Here is a 26,782-nt window from a genome sequence, read left to right on the forward strand (position 1 = left end):
AAATAACGGCAATTGAGTAATCATTCAGAGCAACTTCACATTAAGATAGAATTTTGTGTAGAATTTAGCGCGATATCACAATGGATTTTTCGCTGATAAATCTTAATTCCGATTGTATATTATCTTCATTATTATTTTTCACTTCATCTCATAAGATTAGCTCTTCTTCTTTCGATGATACGAGTTATCCAAGTTTTTGATGATGAATTATTCGTCTCCTGCCAATACTACTTAATGGAACCAAAAATAAGAATTCAAATGATATGGAAGTCATTAAACTGTTCAAATTACTGTCTACATTTCAGCATTAACAGATATAAGTGATTCAATGGTTTAAATCTCCTTCGTTTGTCAATATTTGCTTGCTCATGGATATTTGGAATAGTGAATTCAGTAGATTTATACATAAGTGCAATGGAAAAATGATCGAGTTAAGTGCTAAAATGCTTCCTCAACCGCGCTGGTCATGGATTTCGAAGAAAAAACTGGTGATGAAACTTGTTTGCTCATTGAACTCTTAAGTCACCCATTGTGGTCTTTGAGCTTAATCAAGATGATGAATGATTTAAAGCTATGTTGCTTGCTCATGATTTTAAAAGAGTGGAACACTTCTGAGTTGAAATTTTACTGGTTATGCTGCCTATATCTTACTTGAGGTCTTATGCTGTGCTTTCAGCTTGTCATGACTTACAAATGAGACGATTTCATCCTTTGCAAAGTGAATGAATCAGAAGACCATAGGCATCAAAGAGACCCTTTAAAATGTTTATGGGGTCTGGTTAGTTCACTTTGTTAAGGATTCTTGTAGATCATGGCAAACCGAAGGACCACCAGCGTTGAATTCAGATGATCATCATCGGAACAAAATTCAGACTCAACAGTATCTGTAAGATTGACGGGATAGAAAAAGGGAAACCCGATAAAAATTTGAATAAAGTTCAACACATGTTAGTAAAGGATTAACAATAAAGGTGTAATGAATAATGATCCGATAATCCGAATGTAATAAAAACCACTTGGTTATTAATCATACTTGTTTCATGATTACAAATGGAGATTTAAATACTTAAAGACATCTAAGATAAAACATTAGAATCGATTTAAAAGTAATTCAAAGGAAATCATGTTTTAGATATAAAATACTAATGGTGTTATCAATATTCAAACTTTTGATATACCGAGACAAAGTCTAGAATTAAGATTATCTGATAGATGTTGATCAAAAAGACAAAACTTTGTTCATGTAGCTAAGAATCAGTATGTGATAGACTTTCGTCAAACTTCAAGTCATTGATTTTACTCATTTATAAAGTCGAATAGTAAACATTTTTCTCTCCTTATTTTCTCTAACTTTGAAGTGTTGAAGTTGAGCTCAATGTTTATCATCCAATAGTAAAAGGGAACTTGCTTCGAGTTTGGATACCGCTGTCATATCAAATGGTTCTGCCATTAACTATATTCATATTTTTCATTGGTAGCGCTATAGAAACTCTTGAGTTTGCACAGGAAATTTATGATAAACACTCTGCTACTATTGATAGTTATGATGATCAATATTCTTGAACTTTCTTGTCAGTGTGTAATTTGAGAGAAATTGCTTTATATCAGGATGCTCAATGTTGGTTTCTCGTATTGATTTTAGTATTCGGTTATTAGTGTAAAATTCAATTTCATATGGTAGTGCTTTGATATGACCCGAAATTACAGTTAATATAGGAAAAATCCTCATGATATTTATTTTAACAACTCCAGGTTTCAAAAATTAGAATCATTCACATAGCATATCAAATCTTATAAAAAACACACACATCAATTGCAAAACATGTTATCACGTCAGTTTCAAAAACCAATAATATCAACTTTAAAATCATCAACATTACAACAATTACGTTTCAATACTGTAACAACAACAGCACCCGTTATAAAAACAAAAAAAGTAGGTGCATTTAGAGGTGGATTTATTGGATTCTTATTAGGAGTAACAGCTACTGGAGCAGCATCGTATTATTATTTGTTGGATCAATATAATTTTGCAAATACCGTTGTGGTTGCCGATATAATTGCTTTACAAAATTCAATTGATTCTTTGGAAAAACATGTCAAATCACTCGAAGAAAAAAAATAAATTCTATTAGGTTCTGAAAAATTACGAAAATATCTTAGAAGATTGTTGGTGCTAGATCTACTTGTTGATTGTGGGTAGATGAAATTATGTGTATATAAGATTGTATATTTATACATGTATTTACAGAATCAAAAATATAAAATAGTTCTATCTCATAAGTCGTATATGCTAACGTCTCTTTTTTTAAGAAAGTTCATTCAAAAATTGAATAGCATCATTTATAAATGTTTTGAACTCTTTTTCATTTAAATTTCCATTTTCACCAATTAAAATTTCAAATGTTTTACCATTTAATGATCCACCTTCAATTATACTTAATATTATTTCTTTATTTCCTGCAAATTCAAAATTTAAATCTGTTTCATATGTTAAATGTAAGAAGTCATATATGACATTGACACCATTAATTTGTAAATTGACTGAATTTGGTACATTAATTTTAGATTTGGAATTTGAACTGAAATTCAAGTTTGAGTTTTTAAGAAAATTGATTAAATCCGGTTGATTTTGAAACATTTTATAATTGTCATCAATTGAATTATCATCTTTTTGGCTTTCAATTTGTTGAATAGTTCCTTGTGGTTGTAATAAATCACCGATACTTAATTTTGAAATTCTCAAATCATAAATCATATTTGGACAAAATACATCAACTTGATTCATAGATTCTATTGACAAAATTTTCAAACTTTCTAATTTCAATTGACCCCAATCATTTAACTCAACTTGAATTTCAATTGATGGGTATTTATTAACATCCTTTAAATCAGAATTCTTGAAAATCGATGGACTTAGATTAATTTGAACTTTATTTGTGAAGATCTGGGTTCCATTATTGTATAATACAGGTAAGTTTATCACTTGATCTTTCAAAAAGGGAACATTTGTCAAAAGTTTATATTGATTGTTTTCACTTGTTGTCACTTTAAGTGGAGGTGGTAATAAATCATTATTTAATTTAGGTTTTTTCAACAATAATGAGCCGAATTGTATCGTAAATGCAGAATATAATTCTGATTCTTTCGACGTGCCTTTCAAATCATTAGTGAAACTAGTATCATTTAGTTTGTCATATATTGTTTTTATTTGATCATCTGTAAATTGTGAGTCAAATTTGTTTACCCGCTCTGAAATAGGATGCTCCTTTACTGGTTGTAATTTTGGTTCTTCTACTACAGAAGCTGGAGTTGTTGTAAATGTATCTGTATCTTCCAACAAGTCATCAAATAATCCTAAACTAGAATCTTCTTCACCGTATGCTCCTAGCTCTGTTCTCAAATTATCAATTATTTGATCATTGTTTTTATTTTGGTCTTGTCCTTCAACGTCAACTATTAAATTTGAAACATCTGGAAATTCATTTGGATCATATTCTTGTTCTGAAAATTTACCTAATTCATGTCTAAGTTCTTCGAGGTTAAGATGTTTGGGATCATTATCGGAATTTAGGTTTGCTGAATTCGCTCTATTTTGTATTACTTTATCTAAATTGAATTCAGATTCTGCATGATTTGAAGGTTTGACCCCTTTAAACATATTTAATATATCATCCGAAATAGATTTATCAACATAATCATCTGCATTAGGTTCCTCGAATTTTAAAGATAAATTAGTATCAATTAAGTCATCCAAATGTTTCAGGTTCAAATGATTATCATTCATCTTATCAAATTTTTCAAATATTATTTCATTACCAAATAACCTACCAGGTTTTTTATCATCCACAGTATCTTTGGAAATATGATAGTATTGAAATTGTTTATCATACCATGACCAAATATCATTGTTTAAATATGGGATACAAGTTCTATTATCCATTTGATCTTCATTAAAGTATGTAGTCTTTACATGAGGATTTTTATCAATTGACCAAGAAATTAATCTTTTAGCTAGGTCAATATTACTTAATGAATTTGCAATTATTTGATATTTATTATTTTGTATTTCTTTGAAAAATACAGATGAAGTTTTCGATATTCTACCAAAATTTAAATCATTCAAATTAATAAAGTTCGGTATTGTAATTTCTTCATATTTTAAGTTATTTTTGAAGGATACTAATTCAGCTTCAAAAAAATTTAAATTTGAAGTCATACCAGAAACTATTAATTTTGTATTTGTAAAATTTAAATTCAAATTTAAAGAATTTACTAAATTTTTCAAAAATTTTGATCTAATAGGTTCAATTAGAAATCTTTCTTCTGGAGTTAAATCAAATACTCTATTATTTAATATTATTTCATTACTAATTGATTTAGAGTCTGTTGATTTATTTATTTTCCAATAATTTAATATCAATTTTTCAATTAAATCATTCTTTGTTGTCTTTTTGGTAAGCTTTTTTGAAGTCGTTAAGTTATTTACATATTTTAAAAGTTGAGTTTTTGTAAATGAATCATCTAGATTTTTTTTCAAATTATCAAATCGCTTTAATCCTATAGTTTTCTCGAATGGTTTGAAACTGGCTATATGCTTGAATAAGTCCCCATCTTCATTCACTGAATTTAATTTATTCTCATATATCTCAGAGAATATATTTAGATTTACTTTAGGTGGTTGTTTTATTGATTGTCGTAGTATACTTGAGGAGGAAGGAGGTGATGTTAATTTGGTTTTGTTGGATTTTCTTTTTCTATTTCTGATTTGGCCAGGTTTTAAGAAGATTCTTTTGGATTTATCATATGGTAATTCTATTTCTGGAGAAGTTGTTGGTGATTTTTCATTAAAACATATATTTTGAGTGGAAAACTGTCGTATCAACCTTGTAAAATTTTTATTAAGATTTAAATGTCGTGTAATCATTGTTCTCTATCATGGAATTGGGGTATTAATGCTTTATAGAATCATGGATCGGTGATTGTATTAGACCGTTTTGGCAACCGTTTTTCAATCTTATAACAATTTTGATCTCATCTAATAATACAAACTTGAGAAATTCGCTACCAATGCCACTGATATTAAAAGTTCGGATCGTTTGAGCGTATAAATCTGAAACATCTCGTATCATTTTATCAACAGATCAATTACCATCGAAAAATTTGAAAGAACGTCAACAAATTGTTCATTTGAGCTATTTGGGTACGCTTTGGATTTTTTTTTGATAAATTTTTCCAAAAATTGCTTTGATGTGTCAGATTCTTAGCCATTTTGCTATAAACGAATTTAAATTTGCAACCATCAGATTCCCAGCCAAATAAGTAGAAAAATTAGAGTAATACTGACATCAGAATAGTTCATAAACAACTCAACACACATTGAAGAATAATCAGGAACGCACAACAATGCTTTTTAAACCGGTGAAATTAGAACTAAAATAATAATTTAAATTATTATATGTGTTTATTGCTGTTTGAGAAACTTAAATCAACAAGTCTAACAACAGAATTCGAATACTTTTTAATCAATTTAAATCCGGTATAATTTTTAGTCTAAGTAAATCATATCTTACAACTGATATAATAATTTCTTTTTTATCAACATTCGTAAAACTATAGTGATGAAATTTCAGAATAGTGTCGAATGATTCAATAAAGAGATCAATTAGAGATTTGTTGATCACATAAAATCACATTAAATTAAATTTAATAATTCAAACTTTTTAAAACTCACACACACATTAATAATTATAATAATAGTAATAATTTAAAAAAAACAAAAAAACATTTGAAACTGAAATTTGAAACACATTATTTTAATTTTACAACATTTTAAGAACTGAAATTGAATATATTTGTAATTTTTGAGATGCTTTTCTTTTACCTATGTTTATTTTATGAAATCATAGACCCTTCAATTAAACAACTTTTCTTCTCTTTATATCATCTTCACTTCCTGATCTTGATGATGATCCATTTTTATCTTCTTCTGTAATAACCAGCGATAAATATAATGGTTGATGATTTATTGATTTACCATCTTTTGTATTAGCAACAACAACATTTGATATTGAATTAGTTAACACTGATTTTGGAGATGATGATCTAGATAATGAATGATTATCTTTTTGAATTGAATCATCTAGTAGAGATGTAACAGATACTTTTTTATTTGGTTTTGTAGTTGACGCTGAATTTGAAGTGGTTGATGGTTCAAAAATTGATTTTGATAATGGTGAACTAGATCGATTTTGAATTGGTGTTGTAGGTCTTGATGATTTAGATCTATTAATTGGTGGTTGAGATAATTGTGGTTGTTGAAAAGAAGATGAAAAATAACTTTGTTGTTGTTGACTTTGATTCGATGTAGTTGTAATTGATTGAGGTTGTTGATTTTGTAAATGCAGTATTGACATTGGAGATTGTGGAGTACCAGATCTAGCATCTTCAATCATTTCATGAGGTGCAACTGATATTGAACTTTTATTATTATATATTATGGAACCAAATGAAGAAGTACGTTGAAAAGAATGCATGGATGATATTGATGATTTATTAGAAAATATTGAAGATGATGAATGAGAGCCAATTGAACCTGATCCACTATTACCTCCATTTGTTATTGAATTAGAATGGAAAAAACCACCACTACCACTATTATTTCTAGTTGATGATGTACCTCCTCCTTTTTGTGCTGCGTGCAATTCAAAAACTGATGGTCTTAATCTTTCTTGTAACGATGAAGATAGTATTGATGGTTTTTTGGAAAATGACGGACGAGTTATAGGTTGTGGTCTTTGTTGCTGTTGATCTTGGGTTTGTGATGACGTATTAGAATGTTGTGATTGAAATGCAGATACTGGAGGCAATGAAGTTGAATGTGTAGCACTATTATCATTTACAATTTTAGTAGTTGGTGAGGCTGAAGGTGCTGGATTAATGTCATTGGATGATGTAGTTGATGATATACTTTTCTTATAATGAGGTATAGGTGCAACTATAGGTGTAACAATTGAAGTTTTTCTTGAATCAAATTCTTGAGCAGGAGATTGTAATACAGTTGATTGAGAAGTTGAAGTTGAATTTAAACTAATGTTACTTGGTCTTTGTACATTTGATGATTGTCTTGATAATGAAGATGAAGGAGATGATGATGAATCAAAATCTTTTGATTTATTTACAAGGCTAGTTGCAATTGATGGATTTGACTTCAGAGGTAGATTCAAAATAGTTGGAGGTGTTGAACTTGATGGAATTGTGGTTGTTGTTGATGATGGTGGTTGAGGTATTGGAGCTAAAGGATCAAATAATAATGAAGGATTTCTCTGTCTTGAACCATGATCATCCCAAACTTTTCTAAATTGTAAATTTGGTGTATAATTGACTGGTGTTTTAATTCTTTGATCAGGTACTACATTTTGTACAATTTGTTGAGGTTGATTAGGAGGATGTGGAATTGAACCAGTTGATAAAGCTCCACCTTGATGTTGATAAAATTGTTGTGGTTGTTGATTCTGTACTGGGTTTTGAACAAAAGTTTGTGGTGGTTGAGGATAAACAATTTGGGATGGTTGATTGTTTTCAAATCCATATTGAAAAACAGGAGGAGGTTGGTTTTGAACAGGTGGACGAAATTGATTATCTTGTTGACTATAGTACATTTGTGGTGGAGCTCCTTGTAGTTGATATTGTGGAGGATAAGGTTGTTGTTGTGGTAGTATTTGCTGCTGAGGTTGACCATGAAAAAATTGTTGAGGATCATATTGTGGATGTTGTAGATGATGCGGTATTTGTTCATTATGAAAAGGAGGATATTGTGGATATTGTGGATATTCTGCACTTAAATGTGGTTGTTGTTGCTGCTGAAACCCTGATGATGAAGATGATGATGATGGAGCACTATTATTTCTATGATTCTTATTACTATTTTCATTACTATAACTATTATTTCTTGAATTATTATTTGAACTTGACCTTCTTTTTATATAAATTAAAGAATTTTCATCACCCTTTTTGAATTTACCACTCAGATGTTTAAATTCCCATATAGGTGGTACTTCTTTTTCCAAATAATCTGAATTATGTAAATTATTATATTGATTGTTATCATAATTCGGTACATTTGAGTAATCATAACCATTTTGTAAATTAGGAACCATATAATTTGGATTCATACTATTTAGTAAAGCTGTATTGTTAGAAACGTTAGCATTACCTCCATTATTATTGTGATTATTATTATTATTAGGATCGCTTACTTTATGAAATCCATACATATGTAACTGTCGTACAAAACTTGCAACATTACCATGTTTAAAATATCTAGTTAGACAATTTGCAAATTCTTTACCTGGGTATAATGAAAATGTATTATTTTCTGGATTATTATGACTCCACCATATTAAATTATCTAGAGTTGGATCACTCAACATTGTATATAATTTATGGACAAATGCATTTTTCTTGATTCTTGCTTCTCCTTGGTTCTTTTTCGTCATTTTATATGAAATTGTTTTAGTCCTCTTATTGATTTTTTGGAGATAAGTTCTATTAGTAAATTAATTGATTTTCCACTTCTATTGTAATTCTAAATTTAATAATGATAGTCTATTCTAATTTGATGTTTCTAAAATCTTTCACCCTACTGTCTTTGTCGTTAAACAATGTATTGATCGAAAAATATTTGAATTTCCTATTCTTTTGCTATTCTATGTGATACAATAATTAATTTGGTTGTTATATAAATTGATCAAATAAATGTTGTATATGGTAATTTTGAAATATAAATGTTATTGTCGTCACTTTCATTAAAAACTAAATGTATGTATCTTCGAAAATTTTCTTGATATTGAACAGGTGATACAATAGATAAAGTATTATTTTTTTAATTGATAATGTTATCTTTACCCTGGAAAAACTAATTAATTGCTTATTCTTCGCTTATTTTAATGGAATTGACGACTAAGATCTTAAATTAAAATATATGAAATAGAAGGATTCAAATTGATCTGAAGAATTTCTTTGACTATTTCCAAAACACTAATTTTTCAAATTTTAAACTTCACAAGCTTTCTTTAATTTACAAGAATCTTAGTAATAAAAAATAATTTCTTTCCAAATAATGTGGTTGAAAAAAATACTCGTTAATTGAAATAATAATCTAAATTACTCAATAGTCTTTTCTTTTAAAATATTTTGTTCTTTTCAAATTCTGTTTCCCCCAAAGTATTATAATATTTACTGATATAATTATTATTATTTAATGAATTGTGGAAAAGGAATAGGAGTTTAAATTAGTAGTAGATTTAATCTCGGACTTGAATATTAAGATGATTTAACTCGCTTTGACGATGTAACCTGATTAAATCTGATATTGATGATTTTATGAAGTCTGAAATCTACTATATTTGGAACAACTAGTATCTATCGTTGAAAATGAATAGATTGTGATATGAAAATGTATGACAAAATCTAACTTAATGATTTATCTTTTCTTATATATTAATTTGAGCAATACTTTTTTAATGGTGATATAAATTTGAATCAAAAATAGCTATGATATCCTCCTATCAACTCCGTGGTCGTTAAATAATAGATTGATGAAAGAAAGAAAGGAGAAGTGGAGGCTAAGTATTCTTGTAGATACCTTAATTTCAAGTGAAAAAAATATTTAATAATTCTTATTCTTTTTGTGAAAAAAAATTTTGAAATTATCTTCGTAATAATAGATGATGTTTGATTAAGTGAGATATTGTAGATAATAATGATTGAAAATGACTAATTACAGGGGCGTGTGGACCCTTCTTTAGGTGTTGGGCTCTGGTAGATTGAATAGATGAGTTAAGATTCAAAGTAACAGTAAAAGTAGATGTAAAATTCTATTTTTTTATTTTTGGTTTTTAACAAGTAAATTTTAAAGTATTATACTCCAAATACCATTTCTTAATTATATAACAAGCTTATTACAATAGTAACTACAATAAGTATAAGGTACTAATACAGAACAATAACACAACAATAAATTACAGTTTTAATGAACATTTTAATAAATTAAACAAGTGGCACCAACTGGAAAATGAATTTTAATTTTCAAACCAACTAACTAAAACCAAAAACTATTTTAGGTAATCAAACATTTTCTTAGGTAGAAGAAGAAAAAGAAGAAGAAGAAGAACAAAAGTCGGAAGAATTGAATTGAGTAGTAGTACTAGTAGTAATAACAAGTAACGAAATGTATGTAATGTATGTAATGTATCCAAGGTAAATATAAACTGTAAAGTATACTAAAATATTATGAATTCTAGTTAAGAAGAAGAAGTACTTTAGAGAAGAATCAGAAGAATAAGAAGAACAAGTAAGGTTAGGTGCAGAAGTTAAAACAAAAAGGAAGTTAACAATAAGAGAAAATAATCAATGTCTTATATTATCACTTTTTTTTCATTTAGTTACTTGGTTTCACTGAGTTTTAAGATGTTTTGTTACTCATTATCAAATCACAAAATTAATATCAATCAGCAAGCCATCACCTTATTCATATCATTTGGTTCTTGGTTAATTCTTATCTCATTAAGAAAATGTGGGAAAAGTATTAAGCGAGAGTTGTTTTAGGTAGAAAATGTCGTACTATAATTTAAGCGGTTATTTACACCAAATAAACCCCTTTACATAAAATTCAAAACATATTAAAATTGAATAAAAGTAATCAGATTCAGTTACGGAAGAAAGCACTAACTGAAACAGGAATAAGTGGACTCGAGAAAGCTTAAAAATAAAATGATTGATTTGAAGTTTAAGTCCTCAGCTAAATTAAGACTCAACTACATTCACTCACTTTTGGATTGCATGTCCTGAAATGTAAGAAACTTAGCTATTGTTTTAACAAGTGTAATTATGATCTTATTCAAAGTTAAAATCATTAGGCGTTTTGAATCAATTTATAAGGTTATGATATTATTATGAATCTATAATATTGAGAATAGATGGAACTTAGAACCATTATAATGCTCAAAATTGATACATATAATCGCACATTTTTGAGTTTATCAACAATCAACTAAACTACAAGAGCATAAGAGTGTGTTCCATTTCTTTCCATATCAACGTGGATCATTCTGATTCTATGGACCATTTACAAGAACACCTTATCGATAAAGAAGTGGAAGTAATTGAATTGAAAGCTTAATTATACTTTTTTAGATCTTGCATTTAAACAATTGAATCTCAGTCTATTGTATATTGTGAAATCATCAATTAATTTCAAGTCCGTTTACTAAAGGCTAAGTTGAATGATAAAGATCATATAAATTTGACTCTTACCTAATCTACTACCAACCAGCTTTGAGTATTTCATTAATGATAAAATTTAAAATTAAGAATAAGGAACCAAAATAATCCTTCTGTACCTGCTCATTTTTTCTATGCAAGTAATATTAAATTTCAACCAAATCCAGTCTTCTATTTTTTTTCCACAAATGATTTACAAATTTACATATTTGTAAATCAAATTTCAAAATGGAGTATAGGTCAACAATTGAGCTGAGTTGGAAGAAACGTTCGTCTAAACTAACATGTTAAACTTAAACTATGAAAATGCAGGTTGTCAAGTTCTTCCAGTTCTAATTTAGTTCAACACTGACATCACTGATGAGTATAGCTTAAATATTTCTGACCTTTCTTACAAAGAAAAGTCGTTGTCCACACACAAACCAAATAATTTGGACCACCTTTAACGTAAACTCGAGCTACTTTAGGTCGATGAAAATTTAAAGTTTGTGTCGAAGAATGTTACAAATTACATGCAAAACTCAAGAAGACACGGAAATAACAAGTAAAAATAAGACAATAACCGGAATTATTCCACTTCCAGAACAAGTAGAAAAGTCAACAACACAATAAACAATCAAAACATTTAAAACAATAGATAAGAAATAAGCCGATGTTATATCAAAGAAGAACAATCTACGTTAATGTTCAAATGATAATGAAAAAATTGTTAAAGTGCCGTTAGAAAAAAAAAAAACTGGAGGACAATAAAATAGTAAATGTACTATGTAAATGTAAATGTCTAGTCTCACCCAATAAAACGGGATAACTTTAGTGTACGTTATTACAATTTTTGAAGATGTTAGTACTGCTTACTTCCTATCTTCTTCATCTGTTCCATTTATCTCTATACCAAAACTGGCTAAGTATTTGTAAATTTAAAAATGTCGTTATTAGATAGTACAAAAAAAGAAGGTTTCATCACTAGAAATGTATAATTCAGATTTTGTGAGCCTCAACACAAATAACAAATATGTAGATATTAAGTACAAGGCAACTACTATTTCAAGGATATGCTCAATTAAAACAAATGAAAAGCAGGTCCATGAAGGCGTAAATTAAAAATACAAAAGAATAGAACAAAAATAATCAAGACATTTCATCAAGGGAATTGTTCAATAATCCAAAGTTTCAAATTCTCGCGGTTAAACCAAAATTTAGTTTTGATGAAAAATTGAAAAAGATCAACAAATAATTAAAGTTAAGATCCCGAAATAAACATAAACAAACTGAAAATTAAGGAAATGTATCAACAATTTTTATTTCACCTTCACTGAAAAAAAGGGAAAAAGAGTGGGATCATCGATGATTGTTCATTGAGGCGACATTGATACATAATTTTCAAACCAACAAAAAGAAATAAAAAAATAAATATGTTATTGTTAGATATAGAGTTATAAGTGATATGTTTGGGCTCAAAATTATCTCAATGTCTCAATACTATTGATAAACCAGCAAAATTCCCTTACAGTTTTCAAAACCTTAAAATTTGAACAATAAATTGCTGCGGATTTGTTGTATAACAGTAGCGTACTTGGGACATCCAATTTATTGAAAAGATTGTTATTTTAATCATGTGGGGAATAAAATTTGGAATGGAATGTTTGAATGTTGAAATGTTTAATATTTAGTCTTTACAGTAAATTCCGGAATTCAACTTCCATCTGATTGACTAAATCGAGATTTGAAACTTTTTAGTTCGAGACATTTTCCACCTTGCCTCGAAGTATCATCCACTAGATTCGTTTGCACCTCTTCTCTTTTTGATCGAAATATTTGATTAAGCAGTCCAATTAAAGCAAATGATAATCCTATATTTTCTCATTACCTTTACAAACATTCTAAGATTTATTTTCTGACAGACCCAACGTAAATCTTAGCTTATATTTAGTCAAAATTCCGTTCTAAAAAATGTCTAAGTAACATATCTGTTGTTGGTGATATTACACAATCTTACAATTATAAGTAAGTCGCTTAAAAAATTGCTGGTGTATTCTTACGTCATGGGTTTTACCTTATTAATTTAGCCTAACTATAAGTGGTATATATGCATGCAAGTAAATTAATTTGTTAAAATAATAAACGTTATAAATCTCGACAAACTTTAAAACATCATTATGTCGTTTTTGTCGTCATTGAATTTGAATTCAACTAAAGCATTATCCAGTTGATTATTGTAGATGAAAAGGAGCAGTGAGAGTGGCAAATGGTTTAATTGGAATGTGACTTATTGCGATAAATATCATAAAGATCTCTCAAAAACATAGGCTTTAGTTCAACATCTGATTTTTGAAGTACAGTCTTGCTTGAAAATTTAGAGATGATTATAAACGATCCAATAGTTGAGACTCATTTTTGGTAAAAACATTTAGCAAAAACATGAGAAAATAATTTTGGGGAGGGCTCGATGGTTACTACTATAAGGTCAAAGAGGACAAGGTCTGGAAGTAGTTCATAGATGTATAAAAAATATTCACAACGGGTTTCAGTAGTCTTTGAATGTCGATAATGTCTTGACGACTAGACTTCTCTATCAAAATTTCGTTTCTATAATACTAGACGAAGAAATTTCTCCTTCTTTCGCTAGAATTAAATTAAAAATAAGGTTAAACTTGCCTCATACTTTATTATGTTAGGTCCAGGGCGAGGTTCATTTTTCTTACGCAGGACGAATTAAGTTTTAATAAAATCGAAGGTTATTTGTTTTCTTTTTCAGGAGTAAAATGAATGAATAAGAGAGTATTTCCCAAGAATAAATATTCACTTCACGTACTAAGAAAATTTATGATACAAGTATAGCTACTATTGGCAACCAAGAGAAATACCAATAACGAGGAAAGAATCTTTAAAAATTACGGTATTCGGGATTATATTTTTTGCAACCTGTTCCATTTTGTTTCTAAATGTGAGTTCCACATTTGTTAATTAGTCTTTCGTTGAGCCTGTAAGTGTTTGCCACTCTGTCGCATTCGTTTTATCGTTTAAACTAGTAAATTGTGTTCACTTCATATCCATATGTTTTGGTGTTAAACACCGAACAATTAACGGAGTCAATTTAATAAAAAAGTTTTATAACCAAGACCATAGAATTCAAAAAGTAACGGAGTTCAACTGATTAGTTCATCAAATATTCGTAAAATCATCTTTACATTAACGGTCCATTCACTATATCAATCAATAAGGATATCAAATAAATGTATTTAGTTTCGTATAAATTTATCCAATCATCAAAAAAATCGTCGATCATCCTTTTATATTAGTAATATTCCTCCTCTCTTTTCAATAAAGATTTACCACTCAACATATCCCCTACTTCAATCATATCTTTCCAATGAACAGTTTTTCCTTTTCTTAATTCAACATCAGCTTCATTTTCATATAAATGTCTAACACTTGTAAATTCAGTTGCATCACCATGTATTCCAATAACTACAGCATTATGTCTTTCAACTTCAGCATCATCTATTTTAATTTCAGTTTTATCAACACAATTATTCCATTCTTCTAAAAATTCCATTGCTTTTAAAGCAAATTTTATTGCTGTTACTCTATCATAAGCAGTTGGAGTATAACCTTGTTGTACATGACCTGGTATAGCTGTTCTTGTTTCAAATCTTTTATTTGCATTTTCTCTAATTATATCAGCTATTAATTCTGTAGAATATACAGTTGATGCTTGTTCATTTCTAATAACTAATTTACCATTATGATCTTCTCCTCTATCTGCTTGAAATACTTTAAATAATAATTCAATATCTCTTTGTAATTCTGTTAAATTAATTTTACTTTCTGGAGTATATGAAGCTAATGCACCAGTTATTAATCCACAATATGATGCAACATAACCAGAATGACCACCTTGAACTTCAACAACAAATACTCTTCTTCTACTTGATGAAGCAGATTGTTGAACTGCATCACAATATGTTACTAATTGATTTAAACATGTATCAGATCCTAAAGAATATTCAGAACCAGGAACATTATTTGAAACAGTTGCAGGTAAAACGACCATTGGTATATCAAATATTGGATAATTTGGTTTTTCATCATGTAATTCATGTAATGAAGTAAAAGCTTCAAATCCTCCAATAATTAATAATCCTTGAATATTATATTTTTGTAAATAATAAGCAACTTTACCAAAATTTTTAGAGGGTAGTGAACGGTTTGTACCTATATCACTTCCACCTCTATTATGCCATCCTTCAATATCTAACCATTTTAATTCTTTTATTCTACCTTCAATTAATCCTGAAAACCCATCTTCTATAGCGAAAAGATTATGACCTCTTGATATACTTTGTAATACTACTGCTCTAGTCGCTGCATTTAAACCTGCTGATGCTGCACCAACATGAATAACTGCTATATTTAATCTCTTATTTTCATTTAATTGTTTTGAACCATCATCAAAATAAGTTATTGAACAAAAATATTTATATGCATCATAAAAATTTGCATCTCTTAAACTCATTGCCTTTTTAAAATCTTGATGTTCAATTGCTTCCGCTACTGCTTTTGTTTGTTTTACAGCATCAACTAATGGTACTCTTACTATTTTATTTTTCAATATTCCAATCATTGGTGAAGGTGTTTCTGGTGTTGTTTCTAAAACTGCTTTCACAGCTTCAGCTCCTTGTAAAGTAGCTAGTCTTCTATCATAAGCTACTGCAGTTCCACCTCTTTGAACATGACCTAAAATTGTAATTCTTGTATCTAATCCTAAGTCAACTAATACTTTTTTAATTTCTTCACTAGTAATAGGATTCAATTCATCATCAATTGCTCCTTCAGCAACTATGACTGTAGTTTTTCTTCTACCATATTTTCTATGTCTTGTACAAACAGCTTTTAAATCATTTCTCCATTCACTTGCTTTTGGTGGTGATTCAGGTATAAATACATAATCTGCACTTGTAGCCATTCCAGATAATAATGCTAACCAACCACAATGTCTTCCCATAACTTCAACTACAAATGCTCTTGAATGAGAAGCAGCAGTAGCTCCAATATAATCAACCATTTCAGTTATTCTTTCCAATGCTGAATAAGACCCAATAGTAACATCTGTACCTGACATATCATTATCAATTGATCCAACTAATCCAACAATTGTAAGGGTTTTAAAAAGTTTTGCTTTTTCTTGAGTTATTTTTCCAGTATCTAATAATTCTTTAATTAAAGAAGGCCATTCACTTCTAAATAAATCAGCACCAGTTAATGAACCATCACCTCCACAAACTACTAAAGCATCAATTCCATTTTCAACCATATTAAAAGCTGCTGCTAATCTTCCTTCTCTTTCTCTAAATTCTTTACATCTTGCTGTACCAATTGCTGTTCCTCCTAATGATAAAAATGATCTTACATCTGACCATTCCATTCTTTTTAATAATTCACCACCTTTAACTAATCCTTCATATCCTTCATAAACCGCATATGCCTCACATCCATGATATAAAGCTGCTCTTACTACTGCTCTTACTGCAGGATTCATACCTGGAGCATCACCTCCGGATGTCATTATTGCTATTTTCTTTTTCTTTGTTACTGGTTCAATATCACCCTTGTTTCCAATAATTGCTTTTTTAATCAATTGTGAATCTTGCTCTTCAACAACCAAATCCATACTTGATTTAAATTTAGATGAATTTTGATAAGATAATATTTCTCTTGTTTTAATTTCAATATATTCTTGAGGTGAATTATATTCTTTTGGATTTAATTCATTATCAATATTTGAAAAATATAAAAGATTTCCTAATGGATCCTTTATGGTAAAAACATTTTTTGCTATTTCATTAATCTTTATATTTGATTTTTCCAATATCTGCTTTAATTTTTTTAAATCAGTACTGAAAAGTACAAATTTTTTATCGATTGATTTTAAACTTTTTTCATTTGATAATCTAATTTTAAAAATTGTTGATTCTGATAATTTTTCACAATTATCACCACTATAAATTTCTAATTCTTGCCATGGTTTTAAATTTCCATTTGAATCTAAATTTTGTAAAGGATAACTCTCTAACCACACTTCTCTTAATGAATCCTTTGAAACTCCTAATTGTAATTGAGAATTATTTAATGCATTTGATCCATTATATGAAATTCTTGAGAAATTTTTGGTCAATCTGAACCCCAAATCTGAATAAAATTTAAACAGTTTCAAAAAATCATCTTGATTATTGGTTATTAGCGATATATAACTTAATCTGCTTATAGTTTCCACACTAGGCATTGAATTGTGTATTGAAGTAAAATATGATATGATTATTTAAGCAATTGTTGCCTAATATAAGAATTGAACAATCTAGTTGTATAATATTAAATGATTATTGAAGTTTCGGACTACAGATGTACCTTGTATTTAATTATCACGATATGATTGATTCACACGACTTAGGTTAATTAATATATTGCTGCTAAGAAAAAAGATTTCTTAACTATGAGAGCGAACAAAAGATTTTGCAACAATTAAATTTATAAACTGAAACACGCAGTTGCAAAATACACTTTCAAAATTTATTACAATTACAAATTCCTAACAAAATATCTAAATAATAATAATATTTTACATAAACTAGTAATTTGAATTATACTTAACTTTTTACTTTCGTGAATTTTTCAATTAAATCTCTTTCACCTCAAAATGATGTCATAATCAAAATAGTTTCAATCAACAATATAAATGAAATAGAAGTGAAATTAAAAGTTGAAGCTTCAGAAGTCTTCTTTTTCTTTTGTTTCTTATTTGTCTTTGTACTTTTCTTTTTATCATCATTTTCACCTTCTTTTTCAGGGAATTGAATAAATGAGGATTCTTTTGATTTCAATTTTCGATCTGATGTTGTCTTACTTTCACCATTTTTAATTGTTGTCTGGAAATGTGTTTCAGTTGATGTTGAAAATATTGAAGTTTCCCAAGATTCACGAACCAACTCATAAACTCCAGTTTGTTTAGGAAACTCATATAAACCTTTTGAATTTTTACTCTTTTTAGGATTGATCTTTTTAATGAGTTTATCAATTGCAATTGTTGTTGATGCAAAATCAAAGGGCTTTTCTGTTCCAGTAGGTTTAATTTTTGTACTTGTTGGAAGAATAACTGATCTTTCATGTGGAACTGTCCAATCTTCATGTCTTTGAGTTGGAAATTTTGGTGGTGATTGAGTCTCGGAACCATCTTTATAAATCGAACCACCTTTAGCATTTAATTTCATCCATTGTCCATTAGGTAACCAACCATACATATAAGACTCACCAGTCGAATAATCAGAAACTTTTAAGTTCTTAATATGCATCATAAATGGACCATTATTATAATCAGTTAACCCTCTACTCCATGCAATTGTACCTTGATCTTGTGTTGTTTCCCCACTCCATAAACTCAATTTTACAACCATTGGACTCGAAGGATACCCTTGTTTATTCAATCTATTCAATTGTCTAACTGGTTCACCATTCAAATACCAAGTAATCATCTTTGGTGTCCATTCAACTCCATAAGTATAAAACTCATTCAATGGACTTTTATTTAATTTATGATATCTTGCTCGATCATAAGTTGTTACATTTCCCTTTATAAAATAATTAGTTTGATAATTGAAAGGATCGCCACCTAAAATTTCAGCAATATCAATTTCATCTAAATCATCACTTTGTAAATAAAATGAACTAACAATACCTGGTCCAAATGATCCTTTAATTTCAGCTTCAACTTTACCATACAAAATATAAAAGCTTGATGTTAATGCTGGATTATCAAATTCTTTTCTTATAGTTAATTGTAAACCATTTGAACCAAATCTTACCCCCTTTCTACAACTAGTAACAGCGAAATATTCTGTTCCATGTGAAAAAGTTTCATGAATTGATCTTCCTAATGCTTCATTGCATGCTAAACATTGTTTGTCTAAAACTGGATTACATTTTTCATTTTCATAATCTGATTCTAAGTCTGAATCAATAGTTGCAAATGATCTGTTGATTAATAAATATGTTGCTATTAATGGTAAAAAATACATTTTTGAAAAATATTTTATTTTATTTGCAGTCTTTGTTTATATAAACTGAGTTTAAACCGACTGTTGTTTTGTTAGACGTATAATAGTTGTATGTTCAAATACTATGTTCGTTATATAATTACCCCTTAAATGAAAACTGAAAAATTTCAACAAAAACGTAAATAAAAAAAATTTATTATTGATTTATATACAACGCGATTGTCAATTGTCAAGCATAACAACATCTACAAACTTCCATAAAATCAATCAAAGATCTTACAATTATAGTGAAATGTACAACGAAGCACATAGAGTTCTACTAACATATATAAGATCTATCAAATCTATTAGTCAACAAGATCTTCTTGACGCGTTCGTGTTGATTTGTCAAAAATTACCAAATGTTGAAAATCAACAACCAACATTAAATTTATTAAATCAATATATATCAGATATTAATTTAGAAATTTCACAACAAGGTTTTAAAATAGAGAGAAAAAATGATGAAATTGATGGGATTTTATATTATATTTTTATAAATACAATAGTGGATGATTTAATGAAAGAAAATACAGCTTATAATATTTCAGAATTAATTTCAATAAAATCAATAATTGAAGAAATTATTGAATCATCAACTGATAATTTTTTATTTAGTGCAAATAAAAGTACAATTTTACAATTAATTTCAAATCATTCAAAAAAATCAACTGCTGATTCTGATTTATTTTTAATGAAATTAGTTGATGATGGTTGGTTTCAAATTACTTTTAATGATGATGTAATATTATCAATTAGAGGATTATGTGAATTAAAACAATATCTTATTGATGGATTTGGTTATTTACAAGATGGTGGGAAATTGTTAAATTGTAAATTATGTAATGAATTTGTTACAATGGGTTTTTTCAATCCCGAGACAGAAGAAGCGTTTCATAAGAAATGTTATGAAGTTTATTGTAGAAATAATGACTTACCAAATCATCATTCAAGTTTAAAAAGAGTTGGTCCAGATCCTTCATCTTTATAATAACTAAATTAATCAAAACTATCTAAATACTGAGCTTCAACTTCATCAATTATATCCCAATACCATTCTTCAATTACATGTTCATTATATCGATCACTTAATGGTTTTATTTGGGTATTTTCAGGTGGATATTCAAATTCAGGACCAGCATTCAAGGAAACTGCACCATTTTGAAAAGTTGATAACATGGGGTAATATCCCAATGTATTATCATCATTATTTTTATAATTTGGATTCAGTTGTTGTTTTAAATTTGGTTCGAGGTTTATTTCTTCAATTTCTTCTAAATTAGTAGGTAGAAATGAATATAAATTTTCAATGGTTTCGTTTTGCTTTACTCCATTTTTGTATAGGACAATTTTTGAATTTGAAATTATTGGTATATTTTTAGTCTTATCGTCCATTTCAATTATTGCTTTTTCACCAAACACTGTAATAGGATTTAATAAATGATCCATCATTTTAGTTTTAGTATATTCAAATTGATCATAGTATAAAACACCTTTGGACTTTGTAGGTATTTGATCTCTTAAAATATTATTAAATTCATTAAATTTTTCATTATCTTCAATATTATTGAATTTTTTGTTTTTAGTATTGGTTTTCCTTTTTTTAGTTGTATGATGATCAGGAATTTCAGATTTTTTTAAATTAACAAATTCTTCAATTTCTTTCTTTTGTTGACTTAAAGAAGGTAAATGAACTTCAAATCCAATAACATCACCAGTCTTGAACCCTTCTTCAATTAAAACGTTTTTCCTTCGACTTATAAATACTAATTCTCCTCCAACATCTCTAATTCCATATCCATATCCATCAAATCCAACTGGTGCTTCAATACTTGCCTCTCTTCTTCCTAATCCTATTCTTACATGACTATAATCATCTGATTTTAAAATCTTAAATTCAAAATAATAAATACCTTCTCGTATTCCAACATTTGATCTAACTGATCTCCAACCTTGATTCAGTGTTAATGCTTTACAATCTTGACTTAAATAGGACCCCGTAGACCTATCAAACCAAGACAAACTAACTTCATATGGTTCTATATCTGTTGTTGAATAATAATTTGATGTGAATATAGGATTAGGTTTACATAATTTATATTTAAACCCTCGTCTATTTACAGGTAATTCTTCATTTTGATAAAATTTTAAATCATTTACAGTGCATATTTCTGTTGGTTTTGGTAAGTCTGTAGGATATGCATCACGTATTTTGAATGGTGCTGGTTTTAATCTTGGATGAATTATAACATTATGTAGATTTGAATTTTTGGTTGTTTTGGAATTGTTAGTTTCAACTATAATTGATTTAGAATCACCATCTTGTTCTCTGATTAGATTTTCTCTTGTCAACTCAATTTGTGGTTCAATTGATGGTTCTTGTGAAAGCCCGTCTCTCATGTTTAGTAGGAATTGATACTTTGGTGGTTTTGATGTTGCAAAATTTAATTTTAGTCAACTGATATTACGCTACTCGCGTTAGAACTTGTCAAATATTTGCAAAACAACTCAACGCGTTAATCAAAACACTCTAAGTCTAGCTTACACGTTTGACTTCAATTAACGATCAACTTTGGCTCTAATGTCTAATGGATATGAAGCTTGTTTGCTTGATAAAAATAACTGTGATTTGTTTAGAGATATAGTAAGTTCTACGGTTTTAAACTTATTATCAAAAAAATAAATATACAATTGTCCATGTCTACTCACCACCAACTTTTTTTAGCAGCTTGTAAAGATTTTTTAGATGCTCTTCCAGTATCATGTAAAAGAGCTTCACTTTTAACTAATACTTTACCCTTTGAATTTTCAATAATACTTTCTAAAACAATTGTTCTTTTATCATTTTCAGGAGATGGTTTTTGTTTAGTTTTTATAATTAAAAATTGATTAGCAAAAGTTGGATTTTTATAATTTATTGTTAAATTTTCAACTTTAAAATCATCTTTTAAATTTGATGTAGTTGATTGATTTAATGAAGCATTTCTTTTAAAAGTTTCATTTAATAAAGTTGCTATTATTCCTCCATGAATTATAAAAGGATAACCACATAATCTATAACCTGCATGAATTATTGATATTCCTTCATCTGTATCTATATTATGGAAAGTAACTGGTTTTATCAAGATTCCACCTGGTTTATTAAGAGTTTGATTTGTTAATTCTGGTTTTTTATATTCATCTTGATTTTTTATACTTGTATTTGATTTAAAATCTTGATTATCTAAAACATTTCTATCTAGATTTTCCCAACTTGATAGTTTATACCATTGATGATTGTTTTTTGGGTGGTTCAACTTTTGATATATTGGTAGATTTTTTAATTGATATTCTAATTTTAAAATGGGGATTGTGTTATTTTTAGGTATTGAATCATCATAATCTATAGAAGTCATTGATTCATATAAATTGAATAATGTTTCATTATATGATAAGTAGCTTCCTAATAAGAAGAATAATGTAGTTGTTTTCCAATTTATCCATTTCTTGTTGGTATGTTTTGGTAAATGATCAAACGGTGAATCTTCTGCTAATCTTGTAGCATATGGTCTTTTAAATATTGGTGATTGTTTAAATTTTGGTAATTGTTTGAATAATGGTGAACTAAAATTTCGAGTCATGACTCTAGTTCTTTGGAAATTTATCACTCTATTCTTGTCTATCAAACAGTGAACTGTGGTTATTGATTAGGGGAAGGTTAATAGATTATCGTAATAATATTTGAATGATCTAAGTGTCTCAGATAGTAATTTAGCGTCACTGCATAATAAATCCGACAACGGATGAAATATTTCAGGATCAATAAATACATTACACAGGTGATGAGTAAAGTGCGACGACGACGGCAGATTTCTGGTTTGGAGTCGGTTAATCAAAATGAAGATCCTGAAGATCATTAAGTGGTATATATAGCAAAGAAGAAGGTAATAAGAAGAAAAACAGCAAAGAATAAATTAGTAGCTCAACAAACAAAAGTGGTTTTATTCAAGTAGTATGAATTAATTCATGAGTCTTGACATAGTGTTAATTTTAAAACACTGAACATTAAGTTTAATTTTCCACTGGCTTATCGATTCCATACGCTTAGGAATCCTACATACAATTGTAATTATATAGATCTAGTGTATATATTAGTTATTTGAATGTATGTCGAAAAACCAAAAAAAAAAAGAAATGAAAAAAAAATTCATACTTTGAATATGAAACATCAACATTTAATTTACAAAACCTCTTAATCTAACTATTACAAATAAATCAAGATATTTTCACATAATACTACTAAGAGATGGATGAATACGACGAAGCGCAATATATAGACAATGGGAATCTAACGCAGTATGACGAAAATTCAGAACATCAAACATTAGACCCAAATAGTCATGAACAAGAAGAATTAGTAAATGAAACTCTACTGCAGCAACAGCATGAAGAATATGATAATAATGACGCGCAACAACAAATCCAACTACAGCATCATAATCAATCAACACATCATCCACAAGAACAATCAGAATTACAACAATATGAAGATGAAGAACAATTTATACCGAATCATCAAAATATAGTAGATGAATCTGAATTATTAGCAGCACAAGCAGCAGCAGAAGCTGCTGCTGCTGCTCAACAACAACAACCTGGAGATGTATTTAATAATGTAGCACAAGGACTTGAAGGTAAACATCGAGATATGATGATGCAATATTGGCAAGAAACTATAAATTCAATAGAACATGATGAACATGATTTTAAAAATCATCAATTACCATTAGCTAGAATTAAAAAAGTAATGAAAACTGATGAAGATGTAAGAATGATTAGTGCTGAAGCTCCTATTTTATTTGCAAAAGGTTGTGATATTTTTATAACTGAATTAACTATGAGAGCTTGGATTCATGCAGAAGAAAATAAAAGAAGAACTTTACAAAAATCAGATATTGCAGCTGCTTTAACCAAGAGTGATATGTTTGATTTTTTGATTGATGTTGTACCTAGAGAAGAAGAAAAACCAAGTAAAAAGAATAGTAATGCAAATAATACTGCTACAAATAATAGTTATGGTTGGCAACAACAACAACAACCTCAACAATAATAATAATGAAAAGTAGATGAAGAAGAATTTGTATATAATTTAACAGTAAAGTTAATTGTAAATTAGAGTTGTGTATTTTTCAAATAAAAGTTTACGAAGTTATGGAAGTAAAAGTATTATACGAATTTTTGATGTTCTCGGCGGTATGAACGTAGTACTTTTGATCGAAAGTAGCGAAAAACTCCGACCGCTCGACTTAAGTATCATACGGTGCTAGCTTATTTTCTTTACTTTATCTATTACATCATAGTGTATTCGTAATTTTGTATTTAGTGTAACTCTATTACTTCTAATCAAATTACTAATAATATTTGTGATCTAAAAAAAAAGTTAAATGCAAAGAGAGCAAACTTAAACCAATAGCACTTTTAAATTTGTGGTTCATATTCTAACCCTTTTTAACCCTTTCACTTCCGTTAATTATTTCAATATAAATCTACATAAGTTATTAAAGCAATTGCTATCATCATTATTTCTGAAACCTAACATTGAATAACATCATTTACATTTTATCAATTGGATAGCGAAAAAAAAAAAATAATATCACTTAATTGGAAATATATAATTGTAACTCTTTTTCAAATACAATTCAATTGATCCAATTTTTCAAATCTTTTATATTCCTTCTTTTTCTTTTTTTTTTTTGTCAATGTTGAATAGATCAACTAATAAAAGTTTAATAAGGATATATAATAGATTTAATAATAATATAAGTTATAAGAATTTTGCATCATCTTACTCAAGTTATTCAAAACAATTTACCAATTCAAATAGAAATTTGTTTACAAATAATACTTCAAATCAATTAAAACCTTTACTGACTCCACAATTCATATCCAAAATGACTTTAATTACAATTTCTCAATCTTTAGATGAATCATATACAAAAAATAAAATTATACCAGATGTTGTTGATAATTTTGATACTCAAGGTTTATTATCAATAGAATATGGACCAACTGAATTAGTCACTTTAGGAAATACTTTATCAGTTGAAGGAACTCAAAAAATTCCAAAAATTCAATTAACTTTAAATTCACCAACTGAAGATGGAAAAATTGAATCAATTAATGAAGGTGATAAATTTATTTTAGTATTAACTGATCCTGATGCTCCTTCAAATTCTGATCATAAATGGTCAGAATATGCTCATTGGTTAGTAACTGATATAAAATTTCAAAATACAAAAGATGAAAAGGGAGAACCAGAAATTAGTCATTTTATTGATTTTAAAAATGGTGAAGAATTATTATCATATGTTGGTCCTGGTCCTCCACCAAAAACTGGTAAACATAGATATGTTTTTCTTTTATATAAACAAGATCCAAAAGTTAATGATTTAAAATCAAAAGCTCCAAAAGATAGACCAAATTGGGGTACAGGTGTCCCATCAAGTGGAGTTAAAGATTGGATTGAAAAAAATGCTCCAAATTCAAAATTATTAAGTGTTAATTTCTTTTATGCTCAAAATGAAGATAATTAGGTTTAATCAAAAGGAGTATATAATATCAACATAATATTATAAAATTCACTATTATACTATCTACAAGCTCATATATTTTTTGCGACTCTACTATAATCTTTAGGACTAATAACTAATCCTTTCCCCTTTCTTGCACCTCTATAAACAGTTTCAATAATATCAATTAATTCTTGTTTATCATATATAGGAAAATTTAATTTATTATTATTTCCTGTACCAAAATCAACTAAAATATGTTTATTTCTATAAAAAAACATTATAGTATAAGGTTCTAATTTATTTTGATCTAATTCATACATTATATTAAAATCTGGTACTTTATCCAAGTTAACTAAATATGAAACTGCAAAATTTTTAATTTTTTCAGAAATTTTAAATAAAATTTCATCTATTATCATACATTCATTTTCTTCTTCTCTTCCAAATCTTATAACGACTACTCTATCATCTTCTGATAATATTGCTTGATCTACATGCCATCCTGTTTTTAAATTCGGTAGAAATACTGATCCCATTATTTATTATTTTCGTTTGTTTTAGTTGCTTAGATGAAGTTGTTGTTATTTCTTGGAGAATCTTTTAAAAAGCCCAAGTTATAAATGTAGTCAATTATGTGAGTTGATGTTTGCTGGTTGTGATATAAAATGATATGGAATGTTTTCCTTTTTTAATAATAAATAACTTTGAGATTCTTTTTAACATCTCAAACGTGGAGTTCATTTTTGTGATTCATTTGAAAGAATTCTATGAAACTAAAAAATTGTATACCAAAATTCATTCGAATTTGAACACCTATATAGTGAGCCATACCGTGTTGTTTTTGAGGAGAGAAAAGTGACC

The 26,782-nt window shown here is 28.2% G+C and overlaps 11 protein-coding genes across 11 annotated transcripts; 4 read left to right on the forward strand and 7 right to left on the reverse strand. All coding sequences in view use genetic code 12, as the record gives it.

Annotated features, from left to right (window-relative positions):
- Positions 1-1,822: 1,822 nt before the first annotated feature.
- On the forward strand, positions 1,823-2,125 carry KGF55_005705 (uncharacterized protein; the record flags this gene model as incomplete). Its single annotated transcript, XM_051760746.1, has 1 exon — positions 1,823-2,125. One exon carries the CDS (start codon positions 1,823-1,825, stop codon positions 2,123-2,125), a length of 303 nt encoding a protein of 100 aa, XP_051611579.1.
- Positions 2,126-2,308: 183 nt separating this feature from the next.
- On the reverse strand, positions 2,309-4,927 carry KGF55_005706 (uncharacterized protein; the record flags this gene model as incomplete). Its single annotated transcript, XM_051760747.1, has 1 exon — positions 2,309-4,927. The coding sequence occupies one exon, from the start codon at positions 4,925-4,927 to the stop codon at positions 2,309-2,311; it is 2,619 nt and encodes an 872-aa protein (XP_051611580.1).
- A 991-nt stretch (positions 4,928-5,918) lies between these two features.
- SFL2 (Sfl2p) lies at positions 5,919-8,498 on the reverse strand (the record flags this gene model as incomplete). The annotated part of the gene is made up of 1 exon (XM_051760749.1): positions 5,919-8,498. The coding sequence occupies one exon, from the start codon at positions 8,496-8,498 to the stop codon at positions 5,919-5,921; it is 2,580 nt and encodes an 859-aa protein (XP_051611581.1).
- Positions 8,499-14,578: 6,080 nt separating this feature from the next.
- Positions 14,579-17,566, reverse strand: PFK1 (6-phosphofructokinase subunit alpha; the record flags this gene model as incomplete). Its single annotated transcript, XM_051760750.1, has 1 exon — positions 14,579-17,566. The coding sequence occupies one exon, from the start codon at positions 17,564-17,566 to the stop codon at positions 14,579-14,581; it is 2,988 nt and encodes a 995-aa protein (XP_051611582.1).
- Positions 17,567-17,972: 406 nt separating this feature from the next.
- Positions 17,973-19,352, reverse strand: CRH12 (Crh12p; the record flags this gene model as incomplete). The annotated part of the gene is made up of 1 exon (XM_051760751.1): positions 17,973-19,352. The coding sequence occupies one exon, from the start codon at positions 19,350-19,352 to the stop codon at positions 17,973-17,975; it is 1,380 nt and encodes a 459-aa protein (XP_051611583.1).
- Positions 19,353-19,623: 271 nt separating this feature from the next.
- Positions 19,624-20,361, forward strand: KGF55_005710 (uncharacterized protein; the record flags this gene model as incomplete). The annotated part of the gene is made up of 1 exon (XM_051760752.1): positions 19,624-20,361. One exon carries the CDS (start codon positions 19,624-19,626, stop codon positions 20,359-20,361), a length of 738 nt encoding a protein of 245 aa, XP_051611584.1.
- Positions 20,362-20,369: 8 nt separating this feature from the next.
- Positions 20,370-21,770, reverse strand: ASH2 (Ash2p; the record flags this gene model as incomplete). The annotated part of the gene is made up of 1 exon (XM_051760753.1): positions 20,370-21,770. The coding sequence occupies one exon, from the start codon at positions 21,768-21,770 to the stop codon at positions 20,370-20,372; it is 1,401 nt and encodes a 466-aa protein (XP_051611585.1).
- Positions 21,771-22,075: 305 nt separating this feature from the next.
- On the reverse strand, positions 22,076-22,990 carry KGF55_005712 (uncharacterized protein; the record flags this gene model as incomplete). Its single annotated transcript, XM_051760754.1, has 1 exon — positions 22,076-22,990. One exon carries the CDS (start codon positions 22,988-22,990, stop codon positions 22,076-22,078), a length of 915 nt encoding a protein of 304 aa, XP_051611586.1.
- A 665-nt stretch (positions 22,991-23,655) lies between these two features.
- Positions 23,656-24,459, forward strand: HAP5 (Hap5p; the record flags this gene model as incomplete). Its single annotated transcript, XM_051760755.1, has 1 exon — positions 23,656-24,459. The coding sequence occupies one exon, from the start codon at positions 23,656-23,658 to the stop codon at positions 24,457-24,459; it is 804 nt and encodes a 267-aa protein (XP_051611587.1).
- An 841-nt stretch (positions 24,460-25,300) lies between these two features.
- On the forward strand, positions 25,301-25,942 carry TFS1 (Tfs1p; the record flags this gene model as incomplete). The annotated part of the gene is made up of 1 exon (XM_051760756.1): positions 25,301-25,942. The coding sequence occupies one exon, from the start codon at positions 25,301-25,303 to the stop codon at positions 25,940-25,942; it is 642 nt and encodes a 213-aa protein (XP_051611588.1).
- Positions 25,943-26,010: 68 nt separating this feature from the next.
- KGF55_005715 (U4/U6-U5 snRNP complex subunit) lies at positions 26,011-26,457 on the reverse strand (the record flags this gene model as incomplete). Its single annotated transcript, XM_051760757.1, has 1 exon — positions 26,011-26,457. One exon carries the CDS (start codon positions 26,455-26,457, stop codon positions 26,011-26,013), a length of 447 nt encoding a protein of 148 aa, XP_051611589.1.
- Between the last annotated feature and the right edge of the window lie 325 nt (positions 26,458-26,782).

Source organism: Candida pseudojiufengensis (genome assembly GCF_024610245.1).
Source record: "Candida pseudojiufengensis strain CBS 10847 chromosome Unknown scaffold21, whole genome shotgun sequence".
NCBI lineage: Eukaryota > Fungi > Ascomycota > Pichiomycetes > Serinales > Debaryomycetaceae > Lodderomyces > Lodderomyces pseudojiufengensis.